Source organism: Pseudophryne corroboree, chromosome 8 (assembly GCF_028390025.1).
Source record: "Pseudophryne corroboree isolate aPseCor3 chromosome 8, aPseCor3.hap2, whole genome shotgun sequence".
NCBI lineage: Eukaryota > Metazoa > Chordata > Amphibia > Anura > Myobatrachidae > Pseudophryne > Pseudophryne corroboree.
Genome location: NC_086451.1, coordinates 75,091,768 through 75,107,979, shown reverse-complemented (window position 1 = coordinate 75,107,979; position 16,212 = coordinate 75,091,768). Strand labels below are relative to the sequence as shown.

The window sequence follows — 16,212 nt, the reverse complement described above, 5'->3', positions numbered from 1 at the left end:
CTATGACTCGTCTGCCCTTCTTGGGTATGATTCGGAATACGGACCAGAAATGGGTTTATCTTCCGATAGAGAAGGCCCAGGAACTAATGACTCTGGTAAAAAACCTATTAAAGCCAAAACAGGTGTCAGTGCATCACTGCACTCGGGTCCTGGGAAAGATGGTGGCATCTTACGGGGCCATTCCCTTCGGCAGGTTCCATGCGAGGACTTTCCAATGGGATCTACGGAACAAGTGGTCCGGATCACATCTACAGATGCATCAGTTAATCACCCTGTCCCCTAGGGCCAAGGTGTCTCTCCTATGGTGGCTGCAGAGTGCTCACCTTCTGCAGGGTCGCAGGTTCGCCATCCAGGACTGGATTCTGGTAGCCACGGACGCGAGCCTCCGAGGTGGAGGAGCAGTCACACAGGGAAGAAACTTCCAAGGTCTTTGGGTCAAGTCAAAAAACTTGTATTCAAATCAACATCCTGGAGCTGAGGGCCATATACAACGCCCTTCGGCAAGCGGAAACATTGTTTCACGACCTACTGGTTCTGATCCAGTCAGACAACATCACCACAGTGGCTCATGTAAACTGCCAAGGTGGCACAAAGAGCAGAGTGGAAATGGCAGAAGCCACCAGGATTCTCCGCTGGGCGGAAAATCATGTAAGCGCATTTTCAGCAGTTCATTCCGGGAGTGGACAACTGAGAAGCAGACTTCCTCAGCAAACACAACCTGCATCCAAGAGAGGACTTCTTTAGGAAGCCTTCGCACAGATTGCAAGTCAGTGGGAACTGCCACAGATAGACATGATGGCGTCCCGCCTCAACAAGAAGCTACAGAGGTATTGCACCAGGTCAAGAGACCCTCAGGCAGTAGCTGTAGATGCCCTAGTGACACCGTATGTGTTCCAGTCGGTCTATGTATTTCCCCCTCTTCCTCTCATACCCAAGGTGTTGAGAATGGTAGGAGGGAGAGGAATGAGAACAATCCTCATTGTTCCAGATTGGCCACGAAGGACCTGGTATCCGGATCTGCAGGAAATGCTCACAGAAGATCCGTGGCCTCTTCCTCTAAGACAGGACCTGCTGCAACAGGGGCCATGTCTATTCCAAGACTTACCGCGGCTGCGTTGGACGGCATGGCGGTTGAACGCCGGATCCTAGTGGATAAGGGTATTCCGGATGAGGTCATTCCTACGCTAATAAAGGCTAGGAAGGACATGATATCTAAACATTATCACCGTATATGTCGAAAATATGTTTCTTGGTGCGAGGCCATGAATGCTCCTACGGAAGAATTCCATCTGGGCCGTTTCCTTCACTTCCTGCAAACTGGAGTGAATTTCGGCCTAAAATTAGGATCTATTAAGGTTCAGATTTCGGCCTTATCCATTTTCTTTCAAAAGGAATTGGCCTCTCTCCCTGAAGTACAAACTTTTGTGAAGGGAGTACTGCATATTCAGCCTCCTTTTGTACCTCCGGTGACGCCTTGGGACCTTAACGTGGTGTTAAGTTTCATTAATTCACACTGGTTTGAACCACTTAAAATGGTGGAGTTGAAAAATCTCACTTGGAAGGTGGTCATGTTATTAGCCTTGGCTTCGGCTAGGTGAGTGTCGGAATTAGCGGCTTTATCACATAAAAGCCTCTATTTGGTTTTCCATATGGATAGAGCGGAATTGTGGACCCGTCCTCAATTCCTGCCATAAGTGGTTTCATCCCTTCATATGAACTATTGTGGTGCCTGTGGCTACGCGTGACTTGGAGGATCCCGAGTCCCTTGATGTGGTCAGGGCTTTGAAAATTTACGTGGCCAGATCGGCTACAGTCAGAAAAACAGAAGCACTGTTTGTCATGTATGCAACCAACAAGATTGGTGCCCCTGCTTCAAAGTAGACTATTGCTCGCTGGATCTGTAACACGATTCAGCAGGCGCATTCTACGGCGGGATTGCCGTTACCTAAATCGGTCAAGGCCCATTCCACTAGGAAGGTGGGCTCTTCTTGGGCGGCTGCCAGAGGGGTCTCGGCGCTACAGCTGTGCTGAGCTACTACTTGGTCGGGTTCAAACTCCTTTGCAAAGTTCTATAAGTTTGATACCCTGGCTGAGGAGGACCTCCTGTTTGCTCAATCGGTGCTGCAGAGTCATCCGCACTCTCCCACCCGTTTGGGAGCTTTGGTATAATCCCCATGGTCCTTACGGAGTCCCCAGCATTCTCTAGGACGTAAGAGAAAATAAGATTTTAAACCTACCAGTAAATCTTTTTCTCGTAGTCCGTAGAGGATGCTGGGCGCCCGTCCCAAGTGCGGACTAATTTTGCAAGACTTGTATATAGTTATTGCTTAAATAAGGGTTATGTTATAGTCTCATCGGTCTTGGACTGATGCTATGTCGTTTTCATACTGTTAACTGGGTAGTATATCACAAGTTATACGGTGTGATTGGTGTGGCTGGTATGAATCTTGCCCTTGGATTAACAAAAATCCTTTCCTCGTACTGTCCGTCTCCTCTGGGCACAGTTTCTCTAACTGAGGTCTGGAGGAGGGGCATAGAGGGAGGAGCCAGTGCACACAAGATCTAAAGTCTTTCTTAAAGTGCCCATGTCTCCTGCAGAGCCCGTCTATCCCCATGGTCCTTACGGAGTCCCCAGCATCCTCTACGGACTACGAGAAAAAGATTTACCCGTAGGTTTAAAATCTTATTTTACCCTATGAAAATGGGGCATATTGATGCTAAATCAAATCATCCTGGTTTTGCGCCCGTTCGTGTGTATCCAGGTTTGTGCCAATCAGGTTCTTGGCAGATAAACTAGAAGTGTTTCCTTATGGGTGGAAACTGAAAGGTGGGGAAATCTGCAGCAGGGCACAATTAAAAAATCTCAACTGCTACCACTTAGAAGGCTCACATTTTAATTTTTTGTAATCTTTTTATTATAACAGAGAGAGAGAGAGAGAAAAAACAGGCAGTAGAAGAAACAAATTGCAGGCATATATACAGTATAGGTAAAACTGGGCTTCCAGGTATTAGCGTCGGGAGTCCGTCTGCGCATGCACAGATTGATGCGTCAGCCGCGGGGGATGCTGGGAGGAATCACAGCACAGGGCAGAAAGAAGCCCATAGGCAAGCTCCTCCGCACCATAGCCCGGGAGAGAGCGCGCAGTGCATGTGGAAATGTGGCAAAAACAAACAAACAGGGTTATTACCATATTTTTCCTTTAGTGCATCCCACCCATAGAGAGAACAACAGAAAGAAGCAGTACTGTGGTGTTATAAAATTTTTTCTTCTTCTTTCTATTGTGTTACAGGAAAGGGAAAGAGGTTTGGTGAGAGGGCAGGAAAAAGGGAAAGGGAGGGCGAGGGAAAGGGAGGGCGGGAAAGGAGAAGAGGAATAGTGAGAGGAGGCGAAAAAGGGGAAGAGGGATGGTGAGAGGGTGGGAAAGGAGAAGAGAGATGGTGAGAGGGCGGGAAAGGGGGATGGTGAGAGGGCTGGAAAGAGGGATGGTGAGAGGGCAGGAAAGGGTAAAGAGGGATGGTGAGTGGGCGGGAAAGGGGGATGGTGATGAGCGCAGGAAAGGGGAAGAGGGATGGTGAGGAAGCCGGGAAAGGGGAAGAGGGATGAAGAGGAGGTCGGGAAAGGGGATGGTGAGGAGAGTGGGAAAATGGAAGAGGGATGGTGAAGAGGGCGGGAAAGGGGAAAAGGGATGGTGAGGAGGGCGGGAAAGGGGAAAAGGGATGGTGAGGAGGGCGGGAAAGGGAAGGGTTAGAACTATCTTAGAGCACAAGCGGTGGGAGGGTGGGAAAGGAGAAGAGCGATGGTGAGAGGGCGGGAAAGGGGGATGGTGAGAGGGCAGGAAAGGGGAAAGAGGGATGGTGAGTGGGCGGGAAAGGAGGATAGTGATGAGCGCAGGAAAGGGGAAGAGGGACGGCGGGGAAGAGGGATGGTGAGGAGGGCGGGAAAGGGGAAGAGGGATAGTGAGGAGGGCGGGGAAGGAAAGGTTAGAAGTATCTTAGGGCACAAGCGGCCTGCCAAACATGAGCCCTAGGAGGACTTGGAGGAAAGGAAAAAAAACAACTTAATAGCAAGTACCAGGGAGTAAGGAATTCCTGAGGGATTAGCAGGTCTCCCAGATCAAGTGGAAGTTATGGACTCTGTCATGGAGTAGGCAAATTACAGTATGTATTCCTTTGTTGCCATATACCAGCAATCATGGCTTCATAATTTGGTAACAGTACTACACCAATTTATCAAGTGGTCTACTGAGCATTTTAATGGGGTAGCAAAGTAACATGACACAGAGATCAGGAGGTATTATGGTGCCAATGTGCCATCCGGGGAGAGCTGTAACTAATACCACAATGTGGTCCCACCAGATGTGAAAGAAAAAAAACAAAGAAGCCACATGTCTTCAGCATAAATAAAAGCCCCCTCATTCATTACAGAAAACTTCTGTTTCCCCCCCACCCCTAAAACACTGTCCTGTTTAGCTTTATTTTTTGTCTTAAATTCATCATGAGTGAGGTGACTTTATTACATGTGGCATTTTTCTTGTGACCTATTTTGTGGTCTGAACTAATATACATGAGAGTGGCGCCTCTTCAGTCACATGGGTGACCATGCCTCACGAATGATGGTTATGATGTGACTCAGTGATGTCACTGTTTCCTAGACAGCTTATTGGCTGCCTTGTTATGTAACTAGTTCAGTCACATATTGGCTGTGTAACCTGTGTGTAAGGGGCCGGCAGTCAGGCAAATCTCAGAATGGATCAGAATGTTGTTTTACAAGAGATTACATTAAGTTTATCCATTGTTGAAAGGGACAAATACATTATCAATGTGACTATAACTGTGACAAAATGACACCCAGGAGAGAGATGTACCAAACCTTAGAGACCGAGAAAGTGGAGAAGTAGCAACCCATCAGCTTGTAACTGTCATTTTATAGGCCGTGCTAGATAAATGACAGAAGCTGATTGGCTATTTTGGGAGACTTCTCCACTTTATCTCTTTCCAAGGCTTAATAATGCATCTCCCCTCCACTGTTTTCCAAAGAATCCTGTCATGCTTGCTGTAAATTTTGAATAACATTTTTCTAAAGAGATACAGCATTTATGTCCTGCTGTGGAATTGTCACCAAATCACATTAACATGGTTTGTGCAGTGCTGGAAATCTATTTTCTAGAACATTTCTTCATGTACTACTGCGTATTGTTCATGTAAAGTGGGGTTACGAGCACCGTATCCAGGGGTGGTGTTATAATGTGTAAGATGCACATTGCACAGTTATTGCACAGTTTTCCTACACAATTAGTAGAAATGCTCTTTATGTGTAAGAGATAACAAAGTCAACACTTATGTTGCTGCTGAACACATTACTCACCCAGGACCTGCCGGAGACTCCTTTTTTCCTCCCCAATTTATTTATTTATTTATTTATTTATTTATTATTTTAATGGGGAGGGGGTGGCAGGCCCCCGCACCCCTCCCACATCCTGCCCACTTCCTAATGAGGGCAGAATAGGGAGAATAATATAGAAAATCTGTGGTCCATGAGGAGGGGGCGGAGCGTAGTGAGGCATTTCTGTGGTTTTGCATAATTTTGGCCCCTCCCCTGTGCAAATTTGCTAATTGTGGCATTTTAGGAGGAGGGGTGGAGACTAATGGTGTGCATAGTCCCACCCCTGTCATGGCCCACCTGCATCTTCTCCCAGAGAGGAAACTACCAATGTAGCAGGAATGCTTTCGTATCTTTTGCTGGAGTCGCATCTGTGACTAATGCCCCTTTTCCACTAGCTCAAAAAACACGGGTAAATGCACGGGGGCGCGCATTTACGTGTTTTTGGCAAGTGGAAAAGGGTCAACCCGGATCAAGTGACCCGTGAATCCTACCCGGCTATTTACCTGGGTAGGACACGGGAATGATCCGGGTAGGGTTCTAGTGTAAACGGGAGCCGTGTCGATGCGACACGGCTCCCGTTTACACTGTATGGAAGGGCGGCGCTGGGAGATCATGTGATCTCCCTGCGCCGCCCCTGCCGCGTCACTAGAAGCGTCACCAACCCGGCATATGCCGGGTTGTGACTGCTGATGGGAAAGGGGACGAGCACGGGTCGCAGCAGGGGGCAGCTCCCGTGTCAGGCTCCCGGCTGCGACCCGTGATCGTAAGTGGAAAAGGGGTATGAATGCTAATGCTAGTATCAGCACTTCCCCTGGTGTACAAGCATACTGTGTAACGTATGTTCTGTAATCACACACCTGCAGTAGCAAAAAATCCCTCATGTCTGAACATCGCCATTGCATGTGACTCAGTAGCAGGCCCATAGTTCTGGCAGCATTGTACACTGCCAACGGTTTTGTGTTATTGCAGGGCACTTACGAGTTATACAGCTGGTAAAAACAGGCAATGGGCCTAGGGATTTGGAGAGACGGAAAAGACAGTGTTGGCAATACAGTTGGATTGAGAGCATGGCCTTATTTGTCCCAGTTTATGCATTTCTATTAATTACATGATATCGCATCTTATGGATCCTATGGAATTTGGGCCTGATTCAGATTTGTGCAGGCTGCGCTTGCAGCTGCGATTTTTCAGGCCAATAATTGCAGGTAAAGCTGACGCCCAGAAAAGAATAGAGATGCCGACAGGAGCCATCACAAAAGTCCTCAGCAACTGCGTACACATACGTAGCACCGACGCAGTAACAAGTGAGTCTATGAACACACAGACGGACTGCAGCATGGCGACACAGGCGCCATGTTTCTCTACATACATGATCGCAGCTGAAGATAGATGCACTCCACAAAAACGGTCATGACGCGTCTGTGGTTTTGCTGCCAGTCCCCGTCACCTCCCCCAAACGGTTTCTTCATGTCAATCACTCTGCAAATAATCCTCACTGGAAGCGGCATTGCAAAGTTACCTTGGTGCGAGCGCAGTGCTATCGTGCACAAGCGCAATCTACCAATAATTGCTGCATGAACATCGTCATTGCGTACAAACATAAATTAGATCCTTTGAAAGAATGTTGGATCTCTCTGCAGTCTCTGGCACAGGAGGTAAAGCCAATTCCTATTACCAAATTATAGTGACTTTATTTTGGTAACCAACCCACAGAACCATGCAGAGCGCATCTGGTGACGCCAGTGCAGACCAAACTTCACAGTAGAGACTGTCACATTTTTTTAACCTGTTCAGAGTTCAATTGACTGGCACAATCTGGGCCACTGTCATTGCCGTGCTAGCCATACCTGAATATCCCATTACAAGGCAGAGCTTACAGCATTGGTGACCCTGCCAATGAGTAATGTCATCCATATTCTACACCTTCATTGCATGTCCATTAGAAAGAAACTACTCGCCCCATATCCGTCTATGGGGGTGCAGTTAATATACCGGCTGTCGGGATGCTGGCGATCAGGAGACCAAGATCCCAGCAGCTGGTGAAATACCGACGCCCAGAATCCCCACCGCCGCAGGTTATTCCCACTCAGTTGGTGTGTCTACACCACCAACCAAGCAGGAATATAACCTGTGGCGAGCGAATCGAGACACCAGGCCCGAAGCAAGACTATCGCAGCGAACACACTATGGGCCTCGCTGCCGGGATTCCGGCAGACGGGATGCCGCTGTCGGTATACTGGCAGCCGGCATCCCACCTGCCGGTAGAACATATACTCATCTATGGTGTAGTAAGAATCATTGCTCTAGTCTAGTAGGTAGCAACAAGCCCACTTCATGGCTGTTAAGTACAGACTTTCCAGCTACTCCTGGTCTGAACCTCCGTTCTTTTACCGGGATGCAGTCAGGATACCTGCTGTCGGGAACCCGGCAGTCAGAATACAGACACCAGTCTGAATGCCGACACCGGCATCCAGAAAGGAAGCAAGATCCTGGCGCCGGAATCCCGATCCAGGAGACACTGCACCGCAGCAGAGGTAAGCCGCAGGGCGTGGGGTGTTAGGTTTAGCCTGCGGTGGGGAGGTTTAGGGTTAGGCTGTGTCCTGGGGGGTTAGGGTTAGGATGCCGGGAGGTTAAGGTTAGGCATCCCCCTCCGAGGGTTAGGCTTTGGGGTGGTAGGGTTAGGTTTAGGCTGCGGAAAGGGGGGGGTTAGGTTTAGGCACCTCTAGGGGGTGGTTAGGGTCAGTCACAATGGAGGGTGGTTAGGGTTAGGCAGCACGCAGGGAGGGTTAGGGGGGTGGGGAGAGGGTAGAACACCATTAACTCACCCCTGTTGGTCTTTCAATGTTCGGTATCCCAGCGTCAGTATTTCGAGCGCCAGGATACCACACGGCGATATAACATACTGATCCCCTTTTTCCAGAGCTTAGATATATGTATATAAAATATAGAGGCTGGACGCTGTAAAAGCTTATGCCTGGCAACTTCATTTTGCAGTTAGGTAATACTCTTTCTGCTTTTCACACTTTCCATTTGCGGACTAACCTCAGTTGAATTATGGTAATAAAAATGTACCTTCATATAATTCACCGCTCACAAATTGTCTGCATTTGGGAAAACCAGGGCAGAACATCTGAAGTCACCTTTGCTTTCTGTTATGCAGAAGCTGGATTACTCGGCTTCCTTTGTGAGCTACTATAATGTCTGTCTCTCTTGAATGCATTTGTATTGGACATGTTCCATCTGCTATAAAATTGGGAGCTGGCAAATAAAAAATACTAATAACTAAAAATTAAACCTTTTGTGTGGGCTAAATTGTTACTGGGGAGTCTTCCTAACACAACTGAATAGAACATTTGATTCACAGTGTCAAAAACTTTGCAAACTTTATTTTGACCTTTCGGCTGGATGTCTTAACATCAGGGAACGGCTGCCCAGTTACTCTCACTTTTCCTTTTTTTATTGCAGTTTAGTTTGGATTAGGTGATCCATGTTTCTGTAACAGTTTTCTAGATTGCTGCATGATTCATTGATAAAAAAAAAACTTTGTGCTGTGTTAATGATTAAGCTTAAAATAGAACTGACGTATGCTGCTTGCTCTCTGTGAGGTCTGATGTGTTGGGTGTATTACGTTGGGGGATTCTGTGCAGTCTGATGGTCCTAATCCCCTCTTGTTTTGTCTTGCAGTTACGGAGAAGGAGGTACAACAGTGGTGAGTATTATTCATTCTGATGTCTACATGGTGTTTGCATTACATGTGGGCCCTTAGCTGCTATTTAGGGCTTATTCAATACAATTGTGTAAGTAGTACCTAAACTTTAACCCTTGGCAACCAAGTCAGATGTTCTGCACCCAGTCCAACTCTATATCAGATCAGTACAGTACATGGAGGTGGTTCTTGATCCAAAATGTATACGATCGTAAAGGGACTACTGGTGGCCAACATCCATTTTTGCAGAGGTGATGCTGCAATGGGTTTTTTGTTGTTTTTTTGGGCTTTTCTTTTGGATGTGTTTATCCTCACCCATGTCACGAGACACTTAGCCCCACCCCTTCTCCGATTTGACTGCCACAGTCACATGTCCAGAGCTAGTGATGCCCATCGATGGTTCAAACTCTTGATGGTTTCCTGCCATCAATGTAAAGAACTATTTGATGGCCTTACCTAAAAGAGACTGTGCTAGATAAAGAACAGTTAATTGTCTGGTTTGCACAAATGCTCCACTTTATCTCCCCCCAAGGCTTGATGTATCACCCCCTGTGTCCCAGTGAATGGATTGGCTGAATACTTATGAATATTGGTCCAAGTAGCATAATAACTGCCTCTGCTCTGTGTAGGTGGCATGTGTTCTGCAAGAGATTTCTTCAAGAGATTGAACGAGGCTCACTTCACTGGGGCCTGTTAGTACAGTCAATAAAAATAACTACACTTTGGGGCAGATGTATTAAGCCTGGAAAAGTGATAAAGCAGTGATAAGTGCAAGGTGATAACGCACCAGCCAATCAGCTCCTAACTGTCATTTTTTAAACCCATAATAATTGCCTGGTGTGTCATCACCATCCACTTATCACTTCTTTATCACCTCTCCAGGCTTAATACATCTGCCCCACAGTTCGATAAAGGTTATTCTCCGATCGCCTTTACCACATATTTGTCAACTTTTCAGACATCCTTCTAGGAGATGCGGAGGGTGGCTGAGTGTGAGCTAACAGGACTTACATTGTAACTCATTGCCCACCTCTGTGAGAATGATGCTGTTCAGTCCCAACAGTCAGGCATTCCCCCTGAAGCCAGGCCAGACGGAATAGCACTGGTCTGCCAACATACCTGCATCCAGTCAGATATTACACGGCTCATCTTGGGGCAAGGCAGTATCTCTGCAAATCTGGCTAGAATAACTCATTTATTCCTGCATTGTTGGAGTAAATTAATTCTGTCCTTTCCTCGATGGGATTTCTTTTAAGAACTGCAGACAAATCTGCCTTATAAGTCTTGGAGAGCATCTAAGTGCAGATCTCAGAGCAGATTCTAGCACAGCTGATGAGAATAATTAACACACTTATTATTTCAAGGAATGCGTAAAACCAGGCAGCAGAAGTATGAAAATAAACCCTTTGTATCTTCTTGTTTTGCTTTTGGTCGTATGCCGAAAGCTCACTGAGAAGTATATTGTAAATGTATTTATTTTTTCTCACCAAATGTACAAATTGAGTGACATTAAATGACTTGGTTGGTCATACACAATCTTATTCAATCAAGAATTGATGTGTGATTACAGGGCTGCCATCAGAAATTGTGTGTCCTGGGACTGCCAAAACAGGTCGTGCACAACAATTGAATTGCTGTATATATCCATTCACCTCCACCCCCATTTACAACACCTATTTACCCCCAAGGACTCATTCACCCTTCCTCGCAGCACCCATTGACACCCACACAACAGCCATACCCTTCAATAATCAATTAACAAATTTCCCCCACACAATATCTGCTAACCTTTTCCTGTCCAAGAACTATTAATCAATCTCCCCACCCCAGAGCATAAATTATCCCATCTCTCCCCAATTCATTACCAACTCACTCTCCCAGCACCCATTAGCACATTCTTCCACCCTATCAGTTCCCATAATCACACGGCACCCATTAATACATTCAGTTAGCACCTATTAACTTCCCTGCACCTAGCACTTATTAACCCATTCACACCTTCATTAATAATTTCAACTTCCCAGTGCCCATTAACACATTCACTCACCCTGTCAGCACATTTATTGATCCCCCCTCACACACACACACTCATTAAATGTTTCTCCTTATCAGGAAGCCATTGCAGAGCACACTCACTAGGCAGGCTTCTGGCAGCGGCTGCTCCTTATCTAACCTGGGTGGGGGGGAAGCCACGGTTGTCCCGGCAGTCTTCTCCCTGATGGTGGCTCTTGTGAGTAACAATAAATCTATTGCAATCAAATCTTGATGGTTTAATTATTAATAGTCCTATCAGATTGGGTGCAGGAAAGAACCGGAATAAAGCACACCTGCCATGAGCCAGGATGTTTGGGATATGTGTGCCACTAATAGTTGGCTTGACGCTAGAACCAAGTGGGAGGAGCTAGGCCAGCGAGATAGTTCTTTCACTATCCATGCCACCAACTACTATCTTTTAGTGAGCACGCGAGGGTACATTTCTTGTACCATGTTCGGCCCTTGCTCCTCCCCCTGGTGACATCATAGTTCCTTTCCCCAACTTGGTTTTAGCCATAACCCTAATAGTTGCCCCTGCAATGCCACGTGTACCAGCAACATGTGCATTCTGCATTGAAAGGTGTTTTTAGGGGCGATAAAGTGGGGACCTTGGGCAGCCCAACGCACTATAACCAAGCCCTCTTCCTTTGCTCAAATGTAGCAATCCATTTCTTCATACCTACTCCGCCCTTTCCCCCTTTGTATCTCTTTAGTACATCTCTCACGAGCAGGGCCCTCCCTCTTCTTATTTTATCCTTAGCCAGTATATATACGCTTGTAATTATGTCACTGTTCTGTATGTCCCTAAAGAACTTTGTGACAGCCTATAAATTAAATGCTAATAATATAAATAATAAACTGTCCCACATTCCATATGTCCAATCAAAATTATAACCTGTATGAAACAATATGATTATGAATGACCAGATTCAAAGGCATCCAATTGTAATGTGTTTGCCTCAATTGCTTATTGTTGTGATCGCAGAGGATTGAATTACAAAACATTGATGCTTGTTTGGCTATTTTTAGACCAAGACAAAACAGATGTTTAAGAATGGACTGTTCAACATACAGATAATTGATTGTGAACAGGATACGAGTCTTTGTTTAGTTACATACATGTTTTTTTTCTGGAGCCATATTGAATTTGTTCAGGATATAGGGAGACCCAGTTAAAATACTGAGTATGTGGTTCTTGATGATGAAGCGCTATATAAATGAGACCTAACTGTACATCAGTGAAGCAGAGGTGCCGACATCCACCTGACGTCATGGGAGCAAGCGAGTGAAGCATTCTTATTGGATGATTCAATCGCCGCCACTCATATTCATTGTAGTGACTTAGTGTTAGAAGATTTAGAGCCATGGGGAGAGGGGGTACTAATAGCGCAATTTGTTGCAGTCCCGTCAATCTATTTTCCTTTAACACTACTAGTCAATCCCCATAGTAAGACAGGTTTGTTTGTTTTTTTGTTTTTGTTTTTTAATTCATCCCTGAAAATGCAGCAGGACAGCTTCACCTTACCGTGGTACGGACCTGCTGGCACAAATAGTTTTTTTTTTTTTGTTGCAGTAGAGATTAGATAATAACCATTCCAGATTGACATATCTGGACAAACTAAGCCACACCCCATCATGGGGATGTAAAGCTCCTCTTCAAAACCCACTCTCATGAGTGAGGACTGTTGGCGGTGGTGAGGTGATGATGAAATCTCTGTATAAGCCATGTCCTGCCCACTTGGCGATGCATATGGTGGGGCCAATGAAACGCTAATATTTTCATATTTTTCACTTCCCTTCTGCATCTCCTTCTGAGTGCAATCTAAAAAGTAGTAAAGTATGGCCCTTGGACCCAGAAAACTGGGACAGTCCAACCCAAATGGGGACTATTGTGTGGTATGTAATTGGTATTCCGGAAACATTCTAAACCAGCCGTGGCCAACCTGTGGCTCTTGAGCCGCATGCGGCTTTTTCTTTATTCAAATGTGGCTCCCGGCACTCAGTCACCTGACCGCAACAGATCCTGGAAACTGGTGCACTCCAACCAGACACACAGCAGCACTACGGCGACTGAAAACTGAGGGAGCCAGATACTGGGCTGTAGTGACATATGAGGGTGGGCTGGAGTGACACAAGGAGAAGCTGGAGTGATACAGAAGGATCCTGGTAGGAGAGACATAATGGGGGAGCTGACTGGAGTGATACAGGAGGGTGCTGGCTGGAGTGACACGGGAGGGTGCTGGCAAGAGTGACACAATGGGGAGCTGGCTGGAGTGACAAAGGAGAATCCTGGCAGGAGAGACACAATGGGGAGCTGAAAAGAGTGACACAGGAGGGTGCTGGCTGGAGTGACACATTGACACAGGAGGGTGCTGGCTGGAGTGACACATGGAGGAGCTGAAGTGTCTTATGTGAATATGGCTTTTTAATATATTTTATGTGGATCTGGATTTTTTAATTATTTTATGTGGAAGTGTCTTTTTCAATGTATTTTATGTTGATTCTGGCTTTAAAATTTATTTTATATGGATCTGGCATTTCCATTGTCTTTTATACCAGGTGTGTGGCCTAGCAGGCACAAGGTCTCACCCCATTTTTGCACACGCGCCTTCGTCTTGATGTCGGCACTTTGACGTACCTATCAAGATTTTTTGGCTCTTTGTCTCTGACTGGTTGGCCACCCCTGTTCTAAACCATCTAGATGCAGTTTATAATGTGAGGGTGCCAGTTAAAGACTGTGATGTTAAACTTCATGTCATGACTTCTTTTATGTACAAGTAGCAGTACAAGCAAGACAGGGGAAACATTGTATTCAGTAAGACTGGGGGACCCAATGAGATAATAAGAATTTACTTACCGATAATTCTATTTCTCGTAGTCCGTAGTGGATGCTGGGGACTCCGTCAGGACCATGGGGAATAGCGGCTCCGCAGGAGACAGGGCACAAAAAGTAAGCTTTTAGGATCACATGGTGTGTACTGGCTCCTCCCCCCATGACCCTCCTCCAAGCCTCAGTTAGGTACTGTGCCCGGACGAGCGTACACAATAAGGAAGGATATTGAACCCCGGGTAAGACTCATACCAGCCACACCAATCACACCGTATAACTTGTGATCTGAACCCAGTTAACAGTATGACAAACGTAGGAGCCTCTGAACAGACGGCTCACAACAAATAACAACCCGATTTTTTTGTAACAATAACTATGTACAAGTATTGCAGACAATCCGCACTTGGGATGGGCGCCCAGCATCCACTACGGACTACGAGAAATAGAATTATCGGTAAGTAAATTCTTATTTTCTCTAACGTCCTAAGTGGATGCTGGGGACTCCGTCAGGACCATGGGGATTATACCAAAGCTCCCAAACGGGCGGGAGAGTGCGGATGACTCTGCAGCACCGAATGAGAGAACTCAAGGTCCTCCTCAGCCAGGGTATCAAATTTGTAGAATTTTGCAAACGTGTTTGCCCCTGACCAAGTAGCAGCTCGGCAGAGTTGTAATGCCGAGACTCCCCGGGCAGCCGCCCAGGATGAGCCCACTTTCCTTGTGGAATGGGCCTTGACAGATTTAGGTTGTGGCAAGCCTGCCACAGAATGTGCAAGTTGAATTGTGCTACAAATCCAACGAGCAATCGTCTGCTTAGAAGCAGGAGCACCCATCTTGTTGGGTGCATACAATATAAGCAGTGAGTCAGACTTTCTGACTCCAGCCGTTCTTGAAATATATATTTTCAATGCCCGGACCACGTCCAACAACTTGGAATCCTCCAACTCGTTAGTAGCCGCAGGCACCACAATAGGCTGGTTCAGGTGAAACGCTGACACCACCTTAGGCAGAAAATGAGGACGCGTCCGCAGTTCTGCCCTGTCCGTATGGAAAATCAGATATGGGCTCTTATATGATAAAGCCGCCAATTCTGATACTCTCCTGGCTGAAGCCAGGGCCAGTAGCATGGTTACTTTCCATGTAAGATACTTCATCTCCACCGATTTGAGCGGCTCAAACCAATGGGATTTGAGAAAATCCAAGACTACATTAAGATCCCACGGTGCCACTGGGGGCACAACCGGGGGCTGTATATGTAGTACTCCTTTTACAAAAGTCTGGACTTCAGGAACTGAAGCCAATTCTTTCTGGAAGAAAATCGACAGGGCCGAAATTTGAACCTTAATGGACCCCAATTTGAGGCCCATAGACAATCCTGTTTGCAGGAAATGTAGGAATCGACCCAGTTGAAATTCCTCCGTGGGGGCCTTCCTGGCCTCACACCACGCAACATATTTCCTCCAAATGCGGTGATAATGTTGTGCAGTCACCTCCTTCCTGGCCTTTACCAGTGTAGGAATGACCTCTTCCGGAATGCCTTTTTCCTTTAGAATTCGGCGTTCAACCGCCATGCCGTCAAACGCAGCCGCGGTAAGTCTTGGAATAGACACGGTCCCTGCTGAAGCAGGTCCCGTCTTAGAGGTAGAGGCCACGGATCCTCCGTGAGCATCTCTTGAAGTTCCGGGTACCAAGTTCTTCTTGGCCAATCCGGAGCCACTAGTATCGTTCTTACTCCCTTTTGCCGTATAATTCTCAGTACTTTTGGTATGAGAGGCAGAGGAGGGAACACATACACTGACTGGAACACCCACGGTGTTACCAGAGCGTCCACAGCTATTGCCTGAGGATCTCTTGACCTGGCGCAATACCTGTCCAGTTTTTTGTTGAGGCGGGACGCCATCATATCCACCATTGGTTTTTCCCAACGGTTCACAATCATGTGGAAGACTTCTGGATGAAGTCCCCACTCTCCCGGGTGTAGATCGTGTCTGCTGAGGAAGTCTGCTTCCCAGTTGTCCACTCCCGGAATGAATACTGCTGACAGTGCTATCACATGATCTTCCGCCCAGCGAAGAATCCTTGCAGCTTCTGCCATTGCTGTCCTGCTTCTTGTGCCGCCCTGTCTGTTTACGTGGGCGACTGCCGTGATGTTGTCCGACTGGATCAACACCGGCTGACCCTGAAGCAGGGGTTTTGCCAGACTTAGAGCATTGTAAATCGCTCTTAGCTCCAGTATATTTATGTGAAGAGACATCTCCA

The 16,212-nt window shown here is 46.7% G+C and overlaps 1 protein-coding gene across 2 annotated transcripts in view; it reads left to right on the top strand.

The window, feature by feature from the left end:
- NCS1 (neuronal calcium sensor 1) overlaps window positions 1-16,212 on the top strand; it is a 159,043-nt gene that overhangs the window by 58,884 nt on the left and 83,947 nt on the right. For both annotated transcript variants that reach the window (XM_063936683.1, XM_063936682.1), the window contains exon 2: window positions 9,068-9,092. In XM_063936683.1, coding sequence (XP_063792753.1) covers window positions 9,068-9,092 — 25 coding nt within the window. The remainder of the gene's footprint in view (window positions 1-9,067; window positions 9,093-16,212) is intronic.